Source organism: Oncorhynchus nerka, linkage group LG4 (assembly GCF_034236695.1).
Source record: "Oncorhynchus nerka isolate Pitt River linkage group LG4, Oner_Uvic_2.0, whole genome shotgun sequence".
In the NCBI taxonomy this organism is placed as follows: Eukaryota; Metazoa; Chordata; class Actinopteri; order Salmoniformes; family Salmonidae; genus Oncorhynchus; species Oncorhynchus nerka.
In genome coordinates, this window is record NC_088399.1 from 91054147 (window position 1) to 91076151 (window position 22005).

General features: G+C 43.4%; 2 protein-coding genes and 1 long non-coding RNA gene across 4 annotated transcripts in view; 2 read left to right on the plus strand and 1 right to left on the minus strand.

The window, feature by feature from the left end:
• Window positions 1-12685, minus strand: part of LOC115116590 (uncharacterized) — a 35934-nt gene extending 23249 nt beyond the window's left edge. Inside the window, exons 1-3 of one of the 2 annotated variants that reach the window (XR_010463859.1) lie at window positions 12490-12685; window positions 11218-11327; window positions 9915-10816 (exon numbers count right to left, since the gene is read on the minus strand). This is a non-coding gene — a long non-coding RNA (uncharacterized LOC115116590). Of the gene's footprint in view, window positions 1-9914; window positions 10817-11217; window positions 11328-12489 lie in introns of those variants that run through there. The other variant, XR_003861558.2, reaches the window with a different exon arrangement.
• On the plus strand, window positions 9198-11631 carry LOC115116588 (amine sulfotransferase-like). Its single transcript, XM_029645084.2, has 6 exons — window positions 9198-9368; window positions 9538-9743; window positions 10039-10165; window positions 10252-10346; window positions 10904-11081; window positions 11221-11631. The coding sequence occupies exons 1-6, from the start codon at window positions 9209-9211 to the stop codon at window positions 11331-11333; spliced, it is 879 nt and encodes a 292-aa protein (XP_029500944.1). The 5' UTR covers window positions 9198-9208; the 3' UTR covers window positions 11334-11631.
• On the plus strand, window positions 11744-15382 carry LOC115116589 (small integral membrane protein 13). Its single transcript, XM_029645086.2, has 2 exons — window positions 11744-12260; window positions 14096-15382. Exons 1-2 carry the CDS (start codon window positions 12185-12187, stop codon window positions 14284-14286), a joined length of 267 nt encoding a protein of 88 aa, XP_029500946.1. The 5' UTR covers window positions 11744-12184; the 3' UTR covers window positions 14287-15382.
• The last annotated feature ends 6623 nt before the right edge of the window (window positions 15383-22005 follow it).

Consider the following 22005-nt stretch of genomic DNA (forward strand, 5'->3'; position numbering starts at 1 on the left):
GCAGGCCAGAGGTGGATGAACGCAGTGCCCTTGTTTGGGTGTAGGGCCTGATCAGAGCCTGGAGGTACTGAGGTGCCGTTCCCCTCACAGCTCCGTAGGCAAGCACCATGGTCTTGTAGCGGATGCGAGCTTCAACTGGAAGCCAGTGGAGAGAGCGGAGGAGCGGGGTGACGTGAGAGAACTTGGGAAGGTTGAACACCAGACGGGCTGCGGCGTTCTGGATGAGTTGTAGGGGTTTAATGACACAGGCAGGGAGCCCAGCCAACAGCGAGTTGCAGTAATCCAGACGGGAGATGACAAGTGCCTGGATTAGGACCTGCGCCGCTTCCTGTGTGAGGCAGGGTCGTACTCTGCGGATGTTGTAGAGCATGAACCTACAGGAACGGGCCACCGCCTTGATGTTATTTGAGAACGACAGGGTGTTGTCCAGGATCACGCCAAGGTTCTTAGCGCTCTGGGACGAGGACACAATGGAGTTGTCAACCGTGATGGCGAGATCATGGAACGGGCAGTCCTTCCCCGGGAGGAAGAGCAGCTCCGTTTTGCCGAGGTTCAGCTTGAGGTGGTGATCCGTCATCCACACTGATATGTCTGCCAGACATGCAGAGATGCGATTCGCCACCTGGTCATCAGAAGGGGGAAAGGAGAAGATTAATTGTGTGTCGTCTGCATAGCAATGATAGGAGAGACCATGTGAGGTTATGACAGAGCCAAGTGACTTGGTGTATAGCGAGAATAGGAGAGGGCCTAGAACAGAGCCCTGGGGGACACCAGTGGTGAGAGCACGTGGTGAGGAGACGGATTCTCGCCACGCCACCTGGTAGGAGCGACCTGTCAGGTAGGACGCAATCCAAGCGTGGGCCGCGCCGGAGATGCCCAACTCGGAGAGGGTGGAGAGGAGGATCTGATGGTTCACAGTATCGAAGGCAGTCGATAGGTCTAGAAGGATGAGAGCAGAGGAGAGAGAGTTAGCTTTAGCAGTGCGGAGCGCCTCCGTGATACAGAGAAGAGCAGTCTCAGTTGAATGACTAGTCTTGAAACCTGACTGATTTGGATCAAGAAGGTCATTCTGAGAGAGATAGCGGGAGAGCTGGCCAAGGACGGCACGTTCAAGAGTTTTGGAGAGAAAAGAAAGAAGGGATACTGGTCTGTAGTTGTTGACATCAGAGGGATCGAGTGTAGGTTTTTTCAGAAGGGGTGCAACTCTCGCTCTCTTGAAGACGGAAGGGACGTAGCCAGCGGTCAGGGATGAATTGATGAGCGAGGTGAGGTAAGGGAGAAGGTCTCCGGAAATGGTCTGGAGAAGAGAGGAGGGGATAGGGTCAAGCGGGCAGGTTGTTGGGCGGCCGGCCGTCACAAGACGCGAGATTTAATCTGGAGAGAGAGGGGAGAAAGAGGTCAGAGCACAGGGTAGGGCAGTGTGAGCAGAACCAGCGGTGTCGTTTGACTTAGCAAACGAGGATCGGATGTCGTCGACCTTCTTTTCAAAATGTTTGACGAAGTCATCTGCAGAGAGGGAGGAGGGGGGGAGGGGGAGGAGGATTCAGGAGGGAGGAGAAGGTGGCAAAGAGCTTCCTAGGGTTAGAGGCAGATGCTTGGAATTTAGAGTGGTAGAAAGTGGCTTCAGCAGCAGAGACAGAAGAGGAAAATGTAGAGAGGAGGGAGTGAAAGGATGCCAGGTCCGCAGGGAGGCGAGTTTTCCTCCATTTCCGCTCGGCTGCCCGGAGCCCTGTTCTGTGAGCTCACAGTGAGTCGTCGAGCCACGGAGCGGGAGGGGAGGACCGAGCCGGCCTGGAGGATAGGGGACATAGAGAGTCAAAGGATGCAGAAAGGGAGGAGAGGAGGGTTGAGGAGGCAGAATCAGGAGATAGGTTGGAGAAGGTTTGAGCAGAGGGAAGAGATGATAGGATGGAAGAGGAGAGAGTAGCGGGGGAGAGAGAGCGAAGGTTGGGACGGCTGGATACCATCCGAGTAGGGGCAGTGTGGGAAGTGTTGGATGAGAGCGAGAGGGAAAAGGATACAAGGTAGTGGTCGGAGACTTGGAGGGGAGTTGCAATGAGGTTAGTGGAAGAACAGCATCTAGTAAAGATGAGGTCGAGCGTATTGCCTGCCTTGTGAGTAGGGGGAAGGTGAGAGGGTGAGGTCAAAAGAGGAGAGGAGTGGAAAGAAGGAGGCAGAGAGGAATGAGTCAAAGGTAGACGTGGGGAGGTTAAAGTCGCCCAGAACTGTGAGAGGTGAGCCGTCCTCAGGAAAGGAGCTTATCAAGGCATCAAGCTCATTGATGAACTCTCCGAGGGAACCTGGAGGGCGATAAATGATAAGGATGTTAAGCTTGAAAGGGCTGGTAACTGTGACAGCATGGAATTCAAAGGAGGCGATAGACAGATGGGTAAGGGAGAAAGAGAGAATGACCACTTGGGAGAGATGAGGATCCCGGTGCCACCACCCCGCTGACCAGAAGCTCTCGGGGTGTGCGAGAACACGTGGGCGGACGAAGAGAGAGCAGTAGGAGTAGCAGTGTTATCTGTGGTGATCCATGTTTCCGTCAGTGCCAAGAAGTCGAGGGACTGGAGGGAGGCATAGGCTGAGATGAACTCTGCCTTGTTGGCCGCAGATCGGCAGTTCCAGAGGCTACCGGAGACCTGGAACTCCGCGTGGGTCGTGCGCGCTGGGACCACCAGATTAGGGTGGCCGCGGCCACGCGGTGTGGAGCGTTTGTATGGTCTGTGCAGAGAGGAGAGAACAGGGATAGACAGACACATAGTTGACAGGCTACAGAAGAGGCTACGCTAATGCAAAGGAGATTGGAATGGCAAGTGGACTACACGTCTCGAATGTTCAGAAAGTTAAGCTTACGTAGCAAGAATCTTATTGACTAAAATGATTAAAATGATACAGTACTGATGAAGTAGGCTAGCTGGCAGTGGCTGCGTTGTTGACTATGTAGGCTAGCTGGCAGTGGCTGCGTTGTTGACACTACACTAATCAAGTCGTTCCGTTGAGTGTAATAGTTTCTACAGTGCTGCTATCAGCTTTAATGAACCACAGAGAGGTGTGACATGCCATTGCGGTGCCATAAGCAAGTATCCAATATTAATAACAAAGAGGTCAAAGCACAGTGTAGTAGCCTGGATAAAAGCTTGGGAAAAGTGTAGGGTCTCAAACAATCTCAGATGTGGATATACCATCCCCTGCTGGACTGATGAGGGATGAACCGACAGAAGCCCTCCAGTGAGATCTCGTTGGACAGAAAGACTGGCTGGCCTTCTGCTCTGGCGCTCCTGAGGGACTGACTGCGTGTGTGGAACATGTTGCTGTACTCTTTCATCGCCACAATTTAACAAACTTCCTTCGGAGCAAATATGCAACCTTGATGCGTACTTGTTGCTTTTGATACCATGATGCTTTTGATACAATCGATCACCACATTCTTTTGGACAAGTTCTGGCCTGGTTTAGAGCTTATCTGTCGGAAGGATATCAGTTTGTCTCTGTGGATGGTTTATCCTCTGACAAATCAACTGTACATTTCGGTGTTCCTCAAGGTTCCGTTTTAGGGCTTCTATTGTTTTCACTATATATTTTACCTCTTGGTGATGTCATTCGGAAACCTAATGTTAACTTTCACTGCTATGCGGACTATACACAGATGTGCATTTCAAGGAAACATGGGGAAGCCCCAAAACTGCCCTCCTTGGAAGCTTGTGGTTCAGACATAAGGAACTGTCATTCTTATTGTAAACACAGCACCGACAGAGATGGTCACCTCGCTTCGCGTTCTTAGGAAACTATGCAATATATATATTTTTAAATTGATTATTTCTTACATTGTTACCCCAGGAAATCTTAAGTCTTATTATAAACAGCTGGGAAGAACTGTTGGATATAAGAGCAACGTCAACTTACCAACATTACGACCAGGGAATACGACTTTCCCGAAGCAGATCCTCTCTTTGTACCACCACCCAGGACAATGGATCTAATCCCAGCAGCTGACCGAAAACAACGGTGAAGCAGAAGGGGCAGGCAGAGCGGTCTTCTGGTCAGGCTTTGTAAGCAGGCTCATCACTCACCGCTCCCGAGTATACTACTCGCCAATGTCCTATCTCTTGACAAGAAAGTAGACGAAACTCGAGCAAGGGTTGCCTTCCAGAGAGACATCAGAGATTATAACGTTCTCTGTTTCACAGAAACATGGCTCTCTCGGGATATGTTGTCGGAATCGATCCAGCCACCGAGCTTCTCCATGCATCGCGCCGACACAGATAAACACCTCTCTGGGAAGAGGAAGGGCGGGGGTTTATGCCTTATGATTAACAACTCATGGTGTGATCATAAGAACACACAGCAACTCAAGTCCTTCTGCTCACCTAGAATACCATAGAATACCTTACAATTAAATGCCGGCCATTCTACCTACCAAGAGAATTCTCGTCAGTTATTGTTACACCGGTGTACATCCTCCCCTCAAGGGAACATCTAGACGGCCCTCAAGGAACTTCACTTGACTCTACGTAAACTGGAAACTATATACCCGGAGGCTGCATTTATTGTAGCTGGGGATTTTAACAAAGCAAATTTGAGATCAATGTTACCTACATTTTATCAGCATATTGATTGCACAACACGAAGGGCTAATACTCTCGACCACTGCTACTCTAACTTAAGCGATTTATACAATGCCCTCCCCCGCACTCCCTTTGGCAAATCCGACCACGACGCCATCTTGCTAGTCCCGACTTATAGGCAGAAACTCAACCAGGATGTACCAGTGACGAGAACCATGCAATGCTGGTCTGACCAGTCGGAAGCCACGCTCCAAGATTGTTTTGATCACGCGGACTGGAATATGTTCCAGTCAGCCTCAGAGAATGACAATGATCTGTACGCTGACTCTGTGAGTGTGTTTAGAAATACGTGCATTGGAGATGTCGTACCCACTGTTACTGTTAAAACCTACCCTAACCAGAAACAGTGGATGGATGGCGGCATTCGCGAAAATCCAGCGCATTTAACCATGGAAAGAGGTCTGGTGATATGGCTGAATATAAACAGTGTAGTTATTCCCTCCGCAAGGCAATCAAACAAGCGAATTGTCGGCACAGGGACAAGGTGGAGTCACAATTCAATGGCTCAGACACGAGACGTATGTGGCAGGGTCTACAGGAAATCACGGACGACAAAAACAGCCACGTCATCGATACAGATGTCACACTTCCAGACAAACTTTGAGGACAATACAGTGCCGCCGTCAAGGCTCGCTAACAAAGACAAAAGCTGGGACCGAGAGATTGAGAAACAGCTTCTGTCTCAAGGCCATCAGATTGCTAAACAGCAATCATTACATCAGAGAGGCTGCTGCCCACATTGAGACCCAATCACTGGACACTTTAATAAATGGATCACTAGTCACTTTAATTAAACAACGCCACTTAAAATAATGCCACTTTAAAAATGTTTACATATCTTACATTACTCCTATCACATGTGGGGCAAAAAAAGTATTTAGTCAGCCACCAATTGTGCAAGTTCTCCCACTTAAAAATATGAGAGAGGCCTGTAATTTTCATCATAGGTACACTTCAACTATGACAGACAACTGAGAAAAAAAATCCAGAAAATCACATTGTAGGATTTTTAATGAATTTATTTGCAAATTATGGTGGAAAATAAGTATTTGGTCAATAACAAAAGTTTATCTCAATACTTTGTTATATAGCCTTTGTTGGCATCTTTTTAAGTGGGAGAACTTGCACAATTGGTGCCTGACTAAATACTTTTTTGCCCCACTGTATATACTGTATTTTATACCATCTACCGCACTTTGCCTATGCTGCTCGGCCATCGCACATCCATATAGTTATATGTACATATTCTCATTCACCCCTTTAGATTTGTGTGTATTAGGTAGTTGTTGGCAATTGTTTGATTATTTGTTACATATTACTGCACTGTTGGAACTAGAAGAACAAGCATTTCGCTTCACTCGCACATCTGCTAACCATGTGTATGTGACCAATAAAATTAGATTTGATTTAATTTGGATTGCGGGATTTTTTAAACTTTTAAACTCGGACAAAACAGAGATGCTAGTTCTAGGATCCAAGAAACAAAGATCTTCTGTTGGATGTGACAATTAATCTTAATGGTTGTACAGTCGTCTCAAATAAAACTGTAAAGGTCCTCGGCGTAACTCTGGACCCTGATCTCTCTTTGGACGAACACATCAAGACTGTTTCAAAGACAGCTTTTTTCCATCTACGTAACATTGCAAAAATCAGAAACTTTCTGTCCAAAAATTATGCAGAAAATGTATCCATGCTTTTGTCACTTCTAGACTACTGCAATGCTCTACTTTCCGGCTACCCGGATAAAGCAAATAATCTTCAGTTAGCGCTAAACACGGCTGCTAGAATTTTGACAAGAAACAAAAAATGTGATCATATTACTCCAGTGCTAGCCTCTCTACACTGGCTTCCTGTTATGGCTAGGGCTGATTTCAAGGTTTTACTGCTAACCCTCAAAGCATTACATGGGCCTGCTCCTTTCTATCTTTCCAAATTGGTTCTGCTGTACATACCTACATGTACGCTACGGTCACAAGACGCAGGCCTCCTTATTTTCCCTAGAATTTCTAAGCAAACACCTGGAGAAAGGGATTTCTCCTATTGAAGCCCAATTTTATGGAATGGTCTGCGAGACTGAGAGACGTAGATCTTTCTCGACCTTTAAGTCTTTATTGAAGACTTATCTATTCTGTAGGCCCTATGACAGAGTGTAGTCTGGCCCAGAGGTGTGAAGGTGAACAGAAAGGCACTGTAGTGAACAACCACCCTTGCTGTCTCTGCCTGTCCAGGTCCCCTCTCTCCATTGGGATTTTCTGCTTCTAACCCTATTACGGGGGCTGAGTCACTGGCTTACTGGTGCTCTTCCATTTTGTCCCTAGGAGGGGTGCATCACTTGAGTGGGTTGAGTCACTGATGTGATCTTCCTGTCTGGGTTGGCGCCCCCATCGGGTTCGTTCGTGCCTGCGGTTTTCGACTCTCTCTCTCTATCGCACCTGCTGTCTCTAACTCTGAATGATCGGCTATGAAAAGCCAACTGACATTTACTCCTGAGGTGCTGACCTGTTGCACCCTCTACAACCACTGTGATTATTATTATTTGACCCTGCTGGTCATCTATGAACATTTAAACATCTTGGCCATGTACTGTTATAATCTCCACCCAGCACAGTCAGAAGAGGACTGGCCACCCCTCAGAGCCTGATTCCTCTCTAGGTGTCTTCATAAGTTCCTGCCTTTCTAGGGAGTTTTTCCTAGCCACCGTGCTTCTACATCTGCATTGCTTGATGTTTGGGGTTTTAGGCTGGGTTTCTGTATAGCACTTTGTGACTTCGGCTAATGTAAAAAGGGCCTTATAAATGCATTTCCTTGATTGATACATATGAATCAGAAATGTATCAAATGTATCAAACATGACTGATGATTACATTTTTTGAGAGAAGCGGTAAGTATATCTCAGAATGATATGGAGATAAAGGGGTTAAAACATTTTTTTTTTAAAGACTGTCTGCTTGTATTTTTATTTGACCTTTATTTAACTAGGCAAGTCAGTTAAGAACACACAGTTATTTACAATGACGGCCTAGGAACAGTGTGTTAACTGCCTTGTTCAGATTTATCTTCACATAGAACACTTTGTCCTAGGGGGTCAAATTCACCCCCAAAAAAGCAGATTTGGCAATGATTGGGCGTTCATTCTCTTTCCGAAGCGGTGTATACATTCAAGTTGGATTTTGGCGATAGCTTCACATGGAATCTGAAGCGCTGTAAGGAGGAACTCTCTAATTACAGATTCAGGCACTTCTCCTTCTTTCTCTTGGATAACTGTAAGTACTAGATTATCTCTCATGGATCTAGTCTGTATGTCAAGTAAGGCTTCTCTCAGAACTGTGTTCTCCTTTTTTAAGTTCATTAACTTCGGTTTAAATCTTATTGACTGTCCCTTCTAGCTTGTTTGTGTCTTTCTCCAATGTTGCAGATTTTTCATCACTCATCTTGAGGTTTGCTTTCAACTCTAGTTCAAGTATACCCACTTTGTCATTTATTGATTTTAACAGATCGGTTTTGACCTTTACCATTTCCGGTGGTGAAAATATTAAATCGCCTGCGTCTATAGAAGAGTCACGTTTTCATTATGAAATAGGTTCCCGTCTTACTCTCCATCATGTTTGGGTGTTACTTGTTTTCGTATTATTTGTTGATACATATCTCTAGTTTTTCGATTTGTTGTATGTTGTTATCCAGATGGAAGGTTATCACCCACCAGATTGTGTAGTGCTAATATTTAGTCTAACTTCCCGATTTTTTAGTATTAGGTTTTTATCTTGAGGTGCTCTACATAGCTTCGTTCAGTACGTCATCTTGGTGTGTGAGTCTTGACGAATCATCTCCCTCCTTGCTGTCCCCAGTCCACCTGGTTGTGCTGCTGCTCCAGTTTAAACTGTTCTGCCTGAGGCTATGATACCTGTTCACCGGACGTGCTAACTTGTTCTGGACCTGCTGTTTTCGACTCTCTTTCTACCGCACCTGCCGTCTCTAACTCTGAATGATCGGCTATGAAAAGCCAACTGACATTTACTCCTGAGGTGGTGACCTGTTGCACCCTCTACAACCACTGTGATTATTATTATTTGACCCTGCTGGTCATCTATGAACGTTTAAACATCTTGGCCATGTACTGTTATAATCTCCATCCAGCACAGTCAGAAGAGGACTGGCCACCCCTCAGAGCCTGGTTCCTCTCTAGGTGTCTTCATAAGTTCCTTCCTTTCTAGGGAGTTTTTCCTAGCCACCGTGCTTCGACATCTGCATTGCTTGATGTTTGGGGTTTTAGACTGGGTTTCTGTATAGCACTTTGTGACTTCGGCTAATGTAAAAAGGCCTTATAAATACATTTCCTTGATTGATACATATGAATCAGAAATGTATCAAACATGACTGATGATTCCATTTCTTGAGGGAAGCGGTAAGTATATCTCAGAATGATATGGAGATCAAGGGGTAAAAAAATAAAATAAATGATATGTCTCTGTTTGTATCAACTTCACATGGCACATTTTGTACTAGGCTGTAATAGGTGTTTTAACCTGAAGGCTGTTCTAACTGTTTTATCTGAAGGCTGTTCTCGGCTGTTTTAACTGAAGAATGGGAGAGGAACAGAAGATTCAGATTGCTGCCCTTGGGTTTTTCCCATACAAGGGGATCAACCTGGTCAGAGGGGTGCATCAAGTCCAACACCTTGATTCTCTGGAGACATTCGAAATACGGGATGATGACGTCGTTGTTGTTACTTACCCACGGTCAGGTAAGACCATGCATCTGACATAGGTTGTAGGCCTGTACAGTACTTACTGTAGAGTGACTTATAGGCTACACTACACAATCTATTGAATTCTGCATTAATTTAGGTATTGTATTGTGAATGTGCAACATGATCTCACAAATGCTGTGATTGTATTTCTTTAAAACCACAGGAACTACATGGACACAGTATATTTTGTCCCTATTGTATCATGAAGATCAAATGACAGAGGGAAGTAACAAACCAATCCAGGTACTGGTGCCCTTCCTTGAGGAAAACTCAAGACGAATAGACTACAACAACAAACCATCAACAAGAACATTCGTGTCTCACTTACATTTGTCCTCAATCCCTCAAGGACTGAGAGAGAAGGGAAAGGTAAGAGAGAGAGAGAGAAATAACATGCAATGAATGCAAAACAATAACTGCCAGTGAAACCCATGTTTTGATAATTGTTTAAATAAATCTGTACACAGACAAAATATATGAATATGTTTTTAAAAAGTCTTCAGAGACTGACTACATTTAAAAAAAACTGGATGCCAACAATGAGATTTGACAGATTATTTAATTTACATCAATTGAATCTACAATGTACTGTATTAGTTTTGAATTGTGGTGTTCAAGTTATATTGAATTGGCTGCATTCTAATTGTGTCAATTGTTTATTAAGGTGATCTACATAGCCAGGAACCCAAAGGATGTTGCAGTGTCCTTATTTCATCTCCAAAATATCGCGAAAGTCCTTACGAGCGAACCTGACTTCAATACATTTCTGATTCAATTTCTCAAGGGGGAGGGTAAGTATATCTCAGAAGTGTAAACACATGTTCGAAACATGTCCAAAGTGTCAATGTGAAATACCCTAATAATGTTTATTTCATAGTTCTCGGGGGATCTTGGTTTGATCATGTTGCTGATTGGTATGCTCACAAAGATGAATTTGACATCCTTTCTATGACATATGAAGATATGATCAAGGTAAGTTAATTTCCATAATAGATAAGATGACATAACAGTGGAAAATATACACTGAGTGGAGAAAACATTTGGAACACATGCTCTTTCCATGACATAGACTGACCAGGTGATAGCTATGGTCCCCTATTGATGTCATTTGTTAAATCTACTTCAATCGGTGTAGATGAAGGGGAGGATACAGGTTAAATAATCATTTTTAGTATTGAGACAACTGAGAGATGTATTGTGTATGTGTGGAATTTAGAGAGTGAATGGGAAAGACAAAATATTGAATTGCCTTTGAACAGGGTATGCCAGGCACACCTCTTTGAACGTGTCAAGAACTGTAACGCTGCTGGGTTTTTTATGCGTAACAGTTTCCTGTGTGTATACAGAATGGTCCACCACCCAAAGGACATCCAGCCAACTTGACACAAGCGTAGAATGCTTTCGACACCTTGTAGTCCATGCCCCGACGAATTGAGTTTTTTCTGAGGGGAAAAGGGAGGTGTTCCTAATGTTTTGTACACTCAGTGTATTGCTGAGACTAGTAACCAAACTATAACAATTGCTTTCAGGACACACGAGGTGCAATTGTCAGGATATCAAACTTCTTGGGCAAAAAGCTGGATGACCAAACCATTGACACGTTCGTGGACAAATCCTCCTTCAAGAACATGAAGGAAGACCCACAGGCTAGACGTGATAAACAGCATCCAGCATTTTTTGAACAAAGTGGATCCTTCATTAGAAAAGGTATGGCATCTATGTGATCCACATTAATAAAGATTGTGTTGTCATGAAGTCAATTTCAACTATTGGTTACAAAATTCATCAAGTTAAATAGCACTAAAAAGAATGCACTTAATATGCTTTTTGTTTTGTCTCTTACCAGGGAAGGTTGGGGACTGGCAGACTATGTTCACTGTGGCCCAGAGTGAGGAATTTGACCAGATCTACATGGAGAAGATGAAAGACTTGGCTCTTGAATTTGTCTGGAAGCTGTGAAAATAGACATGTCCAGGTTACACGATGAAGTCCTTCAACTTGGCTGAAGATGTCAGCAAATTGATCCAGATCAACACCAACAAAAACTTGTGTTGTTGATCTGTAATTGTCAAATTGTGCTTCAGTTGTGCGAATCACTTCAAATATGTCACTAAAACATGTTTTGAATCTAGGCTGACTAGATTAGCGGAAATAGCTGCCCTGCTACAATGATTGTGAAAATAAACACATGCAATAATTACTAAATATTATGAAGATGCGCACATAATTCATATCGTTTATAAACTGTTACTAAAAAATAATTGGTCTCTTATTATGATTCGCCCCATGTTTTGTGGAGTTACAGAGTGAGGATATGGACTACAGTACCCAAAAGGCAATGCTGGTCTTCAGCCTAACGCAAAGCCTCATTTCGAGACCAATGTGGTCTTTGTATTGTATTCATTTTGCAAATGTAATCGTTCAGGTTGCAATAATGTAGATGTGAACGATACTGCATCCTCCTGTGATACCTAGCTATCCGTCCATGATTTAAGCAAAGCGACGTTGACATTTTTACAGAGGGGCAGACTGTCTGGCCAGCTAACCGTATCGGCAATGAGGGGTTTGTTTTCCTTAATAACAACTAGTTAGCTACAGCAGCTATCCTCCATCCGTGTTTAAGCGAGGAATTGTGTTATAACGTTTATGATGTGGCAAATAACACCTGTAAACTGTATATCAGTGTCAGTCTGTCGAATTAGTTAACGGACTCAACTCTAAACTACAGCGATTTAGCGAGCTAGCTGTAAACATCTGTTTACTTACTTGGTAACTAGAGCTAGCTAGCAAGCACTGACAACAAGAAGACGATGTGGCAAAGCGTTGGTCTCACTGTGCTGGTAATTGTGGCCACCCTTGTGTGCGCGTTGCTCTTCATGGTTTTTGGTAAGTAACAAATGTGTTGGATTCGTGATTTTTTCCCCCAGTTTTCCTGAATGTTGTGAGATTAATGTTACTGAGATTTGACGAGGACCTCTGACACAGCTTCGAAATGTATCAGCTAACCGTTAGCTACAGTAACTAGCTAGCATTGCCATTATAGATAGCTACTGTCCGTATATAACATCAAGATCTCATGTTAGCAGCAGTGACTGTGCAAGACCTCAATACACACCATGTTATAGGTTCGTAGTTAGCACCTGTTTTGTAGCTAAGCCCCTCATAGCTGTTATGAATTGTTGGAGGTCCTGGGCTGGCGTGGTTACACATGGTCTGAAGTTGTGAGGCTGGTTGGACATACTGCCAAATTCTCTAAAATGACGTTGGAGGCAGCAACAGCTCTGGTGTACAACTCTTGCCTAGTGTAAAAAAAAAAAAAGTTAAACAGCTCTTGTCGACATTCCTGCAGTCATCATGCCAATCGCACGTTCCCTCAACTTGAGACGTTTCTGGCGTTGTGTGACAAAACTACACATTTTAGTGTGGCCTTTTATTGTCCCCAGCACAAGGTGCACCTGTGTAATGATCATGCTGTTTAATCAGCTTCTTGATATGCCACACCTGTCAGGTGGATGGATTATCTTGGCAAAGGAGAAAGGCTCACTATCAGGGATGTAAACAAATTTGAGATTAGTAAGCTTTTTGTATATGTAATATTATTTATTTAAGCTCATGAAACATGGGACCAACACTTTACATGTTGTGTGTTTATTTTTGTTCAGTATTATTTGTTTTGCTGACACTCCATACTGGACTGTATAGCCTACTGGCTACTTTCACTCCTATTTTAGAGAAGTTTCTGCTTATAATTTCTGACATTTGGTAGGACATTTTTATCATTTCTGACTTTTGGTAGGACATCATTTCTGACATTTAGTAGGCCATTTGTTTGTCAACTATAGTTGGATACATTTAGCTTCTCTTCTGTCATAACTTGTTGCCCCAGAAGACTAAATAAAGTAGTTATCATCAGAATAATGTCATACATCGATAGAATGAACGCATTAGTAATCTAGTTAACACTGGTAAAGTTGTCCGTTTCATTTAGGGACCGGGGAGAAAACATTTAGGGACCGTGGAGAAAACACAACTCCAAAACAGTGGAAAGATTGGTCCTGTGCAAAATATCCAAATGTCATCAGTTTGACCGGTTTTAAGAAAATGAAAAGCTGACTTCAGTTTGTCTTGGGTGCAAATTTTATGTGGTTGAAATACTGTCTGCTTGCATAACAGTGTCAAAGATAACACATTATACACATATTCACATTTTCTCAAGAGATGCTGAAAGAAACAAATCATATTTCTCAAGTCCTGTTCCCAAGACAAAATTAACATTTATTGTATCATTTTACTGCAAGAAATGAATAAATCTGCAGGAGTATATATTATTATTACACTTCTAACCCATATGAACTTAAATGAGGAATATTCTGTTTATTCATGGATACTAGTGAGTGGGATATCAAAGGTGCATGTAAACAGCTTATCCCGAATAAGACCCTAAGCGGGATATGAGCTACTATCCGGAATACTGTGTGCATGTAAACAGCTTATCCCGAATAAGACCCTAAGCGGGATATGAGCTACTATCCGGAATACTGTGTGCATGTAAACAGCTTATCCCGAATAAGACCCTAAGCGGGATATGAGCTACTATCCGGAATACTGTGTGCATGTAAACACGGTCACTGACTCAAATACAACAAGTTCATTATTTGATTCTTACGCACAGTCAGTGTTCACTTTCTCCTGGATGACCTTTGCTCTGTTTGGCCTCTCAGGTTGGTACGTTGTCTGGCAGCTCTTCCTGTCCAAGTTCAAGTTCCTGCGTGAGATGTTGGGCGACACCGGCTCTCCACAGGCCGAGACCCAGCCTTCCGAATCCAGGAGCGAACGTACCTCTCCTCCACCCCCACGCCAGAGGCCCAAGACTGCCCGCCAGAGGGCTGTTCCTCCTAATAGTACTACATAGATTACCTCACCCGTCCGCTGTCGGCCACACCGTATCCTGTTGTTCACCAAACCAGCCGTCCCACTAGGAAACAGTGGTGGACAAAAACCCCTTTAATAAATTGCATGATTTGGAATGGCATACTACCCCCATGTCTCCTGATGAAATCCACCCCTCCACTCTGCACTACTAAAGACATCCTCGTTGATGACACTTGACACGTTCTTCTTACTAGACTAGGCACAGCTGCTGATATTATAAAGGGACAAGCCATCAAATCACGGAACATTCTGTATGCCACTTGTTCATGTTTCAAATATGTATTTTAGCTGTTCACAGTGTATGTACTGAGCAGCATGTTTGGTCTCTTCACCTGGCCTTCACTGACACTGCAACATGGTCACCACTAATTGGCTGACGCTGTAACACGGTCAGCTCTGACTGGCTGACGCTGTAACACGGTCAGCTCTGACTGGCTGATGCTGTAACATGGTCAGCTCTGATTGGCTGACATGTTCAACTCTTGATTAGCTGACACTGGAACATGGTCAGCTCTGTGGGCTCCTGAGTGGCGCAGCGGTCTAAGGCGCTGCATCTCATTGTTAGAGGCGTCACTACAGACCCTGGTTCAATTCCGGGCTGTATCACAACCGGCCGTGATTGAGAGTCCCATAGGGCGGCGCACAATTGGCCCAGCGTCATCCGGGTTAGAGTTTGGCCGGGGTAGGCCGTCATTGTAAATAAGAATTTGTTCTTAACTGACTTGCCTAGTAAATAAAGGTTAAATAAAATATTGGCTGACACTGGAACATGGTCAGCTCTGATTGGCTGACACTGGAACATGGTCAGCTCTGACTGGCTGTCATGCTGCTGACACCTGCATGGGGAATCTGTTTCTCCAACAGCAGACAGCTGAGTGTGAGTTCTCTGTCATGTGTGTGTGTGTGCGCACGTTTTATGAGAGTGTGTTTATTTGAACAGACGTGTGTTTGTAGTAAAGCCTATATTCAGACACATAGACAAAGCGTTGTATAAACAGGCTCATATATCATTTACATTCAGAGGCAAAACAACTTGTAGAAGAGAAACTGAATAAAACTATTTGCATAACTGACAACCGAAGTTCTTCCATGCCAGTAAATTTCACTTAATTTTTTAACAAAAGTGCAATGAAAGGAATGTTTTTGTTTTGTTATTTTGTTGTTCAGACTACATATGTAACGGAACGGTTGACTACCCTTAAGACCGAGAGGGTTGTAATAACACAATGTCTAGGGGCTGTAGCTGTCTCAGAGTAGGACTGCTGATTTAGGATCAGTTTTGCCTTTTAAATCACATTGAATACATGGACATGGACAGGGGGGACCTGATCCTAGATCAGCACCACTACTGTGATCCGCTTTATACACAGAGCTCCCTAGGAAGGCAACAAATAGGCTATATAGCTCATTGCTCTGGCCAGCTAGCCTCCCCGAGGTGTTAACTGGGGTGTATTCAATAGGAACCAAACGGAAGAGGACAGCTGAAACGGGGTGGACCTAACCAGAACTTGTCCGATAAGAAACTTGTTTTTCGTTGCAAAACACTTTGCTATGGTGTGCACTAATGAATACACCCCAGGGCTCCAAGCTACAGCTAGCATAATGCCCTTCCCAGTGATGTGTGATCCTAAAACGTCAGCACTCCTACTCTGATATGCTTGACACACATGGCCCCAGAGCTCCCCAGGAAGGCAATAGAATAGGCTAACTGTAGCTCTGGCTAGCTGGTTCCCAGTATAAGTGTAGCCTGGGCACCAAGCTATAGCTAGCTATATGTAGCGGGTCTCTTATGTACCACAGGAGAACCAAGAAATGAAGAGCAACACCACGGCGTTCTTTTAGGCTTTTATGTTGATCTGCAATAGTATTGTGAAAAGACAGGACAGGAACACATCAGTCTCCAATTCACCATCTGACAGGTTGTTCTTTCTCTCTCAGTGTTTTCTCGGACTCACACAATCACTCATACATAAAGCCATAATGTATACTATAAAATAACCAGTCCTTAATACAAAGAATGTATAATCTTAATTCTTAGACAGTAGAACCATACCTGCAATAGTATTGTGAAAAGACAGGACAGGAACACATCAGTCTCCAATGCACCATCTGACCAGTTGTTCTACACAGGAGCATGAAGAAAGGTAAAACACATCCTGTCTCACATCCTCAATACATTGCTAGGTGCTTTCAGTGTTAACCGTACCCAAATACAACAACTCATGTACAAAAACACTGCAACGTAAACAAGTTACTACGTGAAATCGCCTTTATTCCATTCAGGCTGTAGAGGACCAAACTACATCTCCCATAATGCAACGCCAGCACCAGTCGGCAGCTCAGCTAACCGTCTGCATCACAGAAAGGCATGTTAGCTAGCAACAGCAGCACTTTTAGCACTCTGTAAACTATATTAATAACAATAAAACTCGGAAAGTTACATGTTTCAATAGTCTCCCACTCCCTTATAACAATATATTTATTTCACGTTATGGACTTCTACAAAGGAGTAATCTGCAACACATACCTTTCTCTCTCAGTGTTTTCTCGGACTGAGGAGAACCGGAGCTACGGGTAGTACCTGGGTGTTGGTAGGTGACACAAGCACCCAGATGAAATAAAATATATTTAATGAAACAAAACCCGAAGACGTTAACATCATTCAGCTACTGCAGCTGCCTACCTAACATCAACCGGCAGCACCAGTAGCGCAATAATTACAAATAGACACCAAAAGTAAAGTTCCTGGCGATCATAGCGATCTGACTCCCCCTTCTGTCTGAACTTGGAATATTCCTGTTCGTGGGCTTTGGCCACTGACCCTCAACCTGGTTGTTCTGGTTCTGCGAGGTGTACTATTCTAATAATTTGAAATTGGATGGAATAACCATTTAAACTCTACTACACATAGTCGAAGTCCTCCCCAGTAGTCCCCTGAGCCTCTACCAGTGCCTGTCTAGATGGCATCCTTTCCTCTAGTTGGTCACATGGCCTCTGATCCAGTTATAAGACAACAACTAAATTAAATTCTATGTGTAATGGTTTTTACATGTGTTGCTGGTCAAATTTTAATGTTTGTTTTTGGCTATTGCTGTAATTTAGCTTCGTAATAAATATATTTCTTAAACTCTGTGTAGAAATACATTTCTTTAAATTTCATTTTTGCAAAGCTGATAACTGACATTGACATAGAGAGTTCTTTAGGGAAATTGTAATCATAACATTTTACTGTAGGTTTAATTTGGTTAATGTCACGTCAATGGCTGATAACTTTCTCAGTGTGTTATTGTGTCTTACACATGTACAGCCTGAATTCTGACACTTTGCCCCTCATTCTTTTGAAAGTCAGCCTTCGTTTAACCCTTTAACTCCATAGACTTGTGTATTGTGGTTTTCCCCCATCATGTTCATGTCAAATCTGCTTACAGGGACTGAACAACAGGAGGCAGTATTGTCCAGCATTATAGAACAATGGAGTAAATCAGTCTTCAAAGAGTTTGAAACCAGCCAGTTTTAATTTTGGATATCGCTGTAATTCAAGTGTATCAAGTTAAACTTTGTGGCTGTGTGATGTTGAAAAAAAAAACGTTCTGTCATTGTGATTGATTTGTATGAGCAGCCTTGACAGTTAAATGGGCTGAAATGACTCAGATACTCAACTACAATAAAGTAACATTGAAATCCCAGGCATCCATCCGTTTCATCCCTCCACATCCAACCGATGCTTCTAATTTCAAAACAACACTGAAGTAAATGGCTTTTGCGCCTTTATTCTCTCACACTTTAACATAAATGCTAATGAAGGCTCTTTATATATCATCTCACAGTGTGTTTTGCGAGCTACTGTGCTGTCTGCAGCTGGGCCGTTTTTTTAAAGAGCAGCGAGAGCCCATGCTGAGCAATAGCAAAAAAAAAACTGTAATTTCAGAGTCTGCAAATACTTTGCAGGAAATGATTGCGGTAAGCCAAGGAAATTACATAGACTCTCTATCCTTTCTATATATAAATCTCTCTGTCACTCCCCCATGTGGTTGACTTGCAGCATTGCACATCCTTTCCACGTAACCCTATCAGTCCTGAGACCCCAGTAAAAATCGGCTTTTCATTTAAACAGTTGCATTAATGAGTTTTATTAACAAATGTAAAAAAAATATATAAAAAAATACAGTCAGTCATCAGAAACCGGATAAAAATAAATTTATATGAATGCCATGAGTACAGAAATTGTTTACATGTGCAAGTACAAACACATGTTACGTGTTCGTGTGAGTCTCAGTTTTTCATAAATCACTTTTAAAAGTTTTGTAGCTCAAACCATTCTGACTCTACAGATGTTTTTGGAAGAGGTCCCCAGCCACGGGCCCCTTCTGGGACCTGCCCTCGTCTCACTAACACTGATCTAGCTCAGCCCCTGTTAATCACCCAGACTAATGGTTGGTGCCAGTGGATGCAGAATAAATAGACGAATCCAAACACACAATGTTTAAAGGGGATTAGAATTCCTAAATCGCGATGGTGGGATTCATTGGGTTAACTGACCTTGTCGTGATTCTACACTCAACAGCCAGGTGAACATAGTAGCTGACTTGGTTGGCTGTTGACCAGCTACCCTGTACATCCCTCACTCATACAACCCCCATACATCCAGCCAAACACCTGTTTGGAGTTTCCTGTCAGGACTAGACAGTGTCTCATTGAGGAGCACAGACAACTGCCCAGGGGACAGCAGAGCACAGCTTAATCTATTTGCCTTTCTGAGCACCTAGCTTGCCTGTGTGACCCGCTGTTGTTCCTACACTGTGTGTTAGCGGTGAGCCAGAGGTGAGTTGTTTGGCAAGCTGCATTCTCCCCCCTCACATCCCACAGACAGACAGGAGCTGCTGTTTCTTTCATTCACCCCCTTAGGTGAGTTCAGTGTGTCCCTATTGGCACCCTATTCCCTGTATAGTGCACTACTTTGGGCTCTTTTCAAAAGTAGTGCACTATATAGGAAATAGGGTGACATTTTGTTCAAAAGTAGTGCACTATATAGGGAATAGGGTGCCATTTGGGATGTCTCCCAGGACTGTCAGTCCTGGGAGTAGAGCCACAGCACCGACCTCCAATCCTGAAATAGCTCATTGATTCATCAAGCTCAATCCAGTCTCCAGGTCTGCAGGTTAACTCAGCCAAGGACCATTTCTTTCTCTTGTTTCTGAGCCAGCGACGCGATTTTCCTGGATGCCATTTTTATTTGAGGATAAATCAGAGCAGAATCTTGTCAGCCAGAACCTGAAACTTACTTGGGGGAATGACACATCCTCCTGATTTACCGTGTTAGTCGGCAGCCTGGGTTAAATGAAGACCTTCTAAAAGCCATTCCAGAGCAGAGTCCTTTTCTCTTCTCGTCCCCTGGGATAACAGTGAATGATGGAATGGGGTGGGTGATTAAACCACTGATGGCTTGTTAACCTCTTGCTTCTACTTGGGACGCTTGCGTCCCAACTAGAGCTCTGGAAATGCAAATGCGCTACGCTAAATGCTAATAGTATTAGTTAAAACTCAAAAGTTCATTAAAATACACATGCAGGGTATCAAATTAAAGCTACACTCGTTGTGAATCCAGGCAACAAGTCAGATTTTTAAAATGCTTTTCGGCGACAGCATGAGAAGCTATTATCTGATAGCATGCACCAATACACTACAACACAAAAGCACAGCAGGGGACGTAAACAAAATAATTAGCATTTCGGCGTTACACAAACCGCACAATAAAATAGAAAACAGTCATTACCTTTCACCATCTTCTTTGTTGGCACTCCTAGATGTCCCATAAACACTATTGGGTCTTTATTTCGATTAAATCGGGCCATATAAAGCCAAGATATCGTTATATGTAGACTGTGTGATAAACGAAAAAAACAGCGATTTCACAACGTAACGTCATTTTTTTAAATTCAAAAAGTAGACGATAAACTTTCACAAAACACTTCGAAATACGTTTGTAATGCTACTTTAGGTATTAGTAAACGTTAATAAGCGATAAAAATCATCCTTAGGCGATGTAAAAATCATTAGCTGTCGTCTTGGAAAAAATTTCACGAGAGAGCTCTTCCGGAATGATCTGGGCGGAGACCGGAGGTAAGTGGTGCCCCTGTTTCGGTTCAACCAAGAATCAAAGATGATTCAATTCACAAGACTCTAGACAACATGGGGATGCTGTGGGAGTTGAATGCTCGGTCTTATCTAATTCGGCTCACTGTTAACAATTGCTGGAAGTGGCGCAAGGATATTTATTTCCATTTTCTGTGATCAGGTTTTCCTGCGCTTTCCGATGTAACGCACGTTATGTTATAGCCACAGTCGTGATTTAACCAGTTTTAAAAACGTCCGAGGGTTTCCTATCCACACATTCTAACCATATGAACGTACTATATTCCTGGCATGAGTAGCAGGGCGCTGAAATGTTGCGCGATTTTTAACAAAATGTTCAAAAAAGTAGAGGGTCGACTTAAGAGGTTAAGAGCAAGGCTATGTGTTCAGAGCCCTTGAATTAGGTTTTCTGGTGGGGTTGGTAGTTGTCTCAGAGAGTATCTAGTCAGGGGGTATGGGCATCTCCTTCACAGCCCTTTACCAGTCCCTTATCGCTACAGACCCACCTTGCCACAGGGACAATCTATATATAACGTATATATCAGTCAGGCTGATATGAAAAGGAGGGACAGAAGGAGGGTAGAGGGAAACAAAATAATGGTTGTTTTGAGTTGTATTTTAAAGGGGCAATCAGTAGTTGCTATGTGCATTGTTGGACTTACAAATGAAAGAAATGTACCCATTGATTATTGAAGAATGTAACTTATAAATGCCTCATGAGCTTAGTTCAACTGTCGTACCACGTCAGAACCCAAAATATAATATTGTTTTACTCCAATGTTTGTAAACAAAGCAAAGGTGATAAAACACTGTATAGCCTCAAAACATGGTTAAAACTATAATGCTGACTCCGTCCGCTGTTATGCATAAACATCTACGCTCTGACCCCATCCACTGTTATGCATAAACATCTACGCTCTGACCCCATCCACTGTTATGCATAAACATCTATGCTCTGGCCCCATCCACTGTTATGCATAAACATCTACGCTCTGACCCCATCAACTGTTATGACAGACGAAAGGAGAGAATGCTAATGCTAGGATGTTCCACAGGCTAACTAAAGATAGTTCCCAGATCAGTAGGACGTGTTAAGTCCCCCTGTAACCCCTAACACCCACGCCATAAAGGATGTTCCACAGGCTAACTAAAGATAGTTCCCAGATCAGTAGGACGTGTTAAGTCCCCCTGTAACCCCTAACACCCACGCCATAAAGGATGTTCCACAGGATAACTAAAGATAGTTCCCAGATCAGTAGGACGTGTTAAGTCCCCCTGTAACCCCTAACCCCCACGCCATAAAGGATGTTCCACAGGCTAACTAAAGATAGTTCCCAGATCAGTAGGACGTATTAAGTCCCCATTTAACCCCTAACACCCACACCATAAAGGATGTTCCACAGGCTAACTAAGGCTGAACATTTGGCATGGATGGGCACCTTTCCACTGGCCCTGTCCCACTTACCATGAAATCCTTTTATCCCTGTCTTTCACCGTCCCCTCTGAGGCTTAGGTGGTATCCTCATTTAATATGACATGGAATGGTTCCTCCTGATAGGGCCTACAA

Coding starts and splice junctions, on each gene's coding strand:
- LOC115116588 (XM_029645084.2), top strand. CDS start 9,209: ATGGGAGAGGAACAGAAGATTCAGATTGCTGCCCTTGGGTTTTTCCCA. Junction 9,744..10,038: donor GACTGAGAGAGAAGGGAAAG/GTAAGAGAGAGA, acceptor TTGTTTATTAAG/GTGATCTACATAGCCAGGAA. Junction 10,166..10,251: donor TCAATTTCTCAAGGGGGAGG/GTAAGTATATCT, acceptor TTTATTTCATAG/TTCTCGGGGGATCTTGGTTT.
- LOC115116589 (XM_029645086.2), top strand. CDS start 12,185: ATGTGGCAAAGCGTTGGTCTCACTGTGCTGGTAATTGTGGCCACCCTT. Junction 12,261..14,095: donor GTTGCTCTTCATGGTTTTTG/GTAAGTAACAAA, acceptor TTGGCCTCTCAG/GTTGGTACGTTGTCTGGCAG.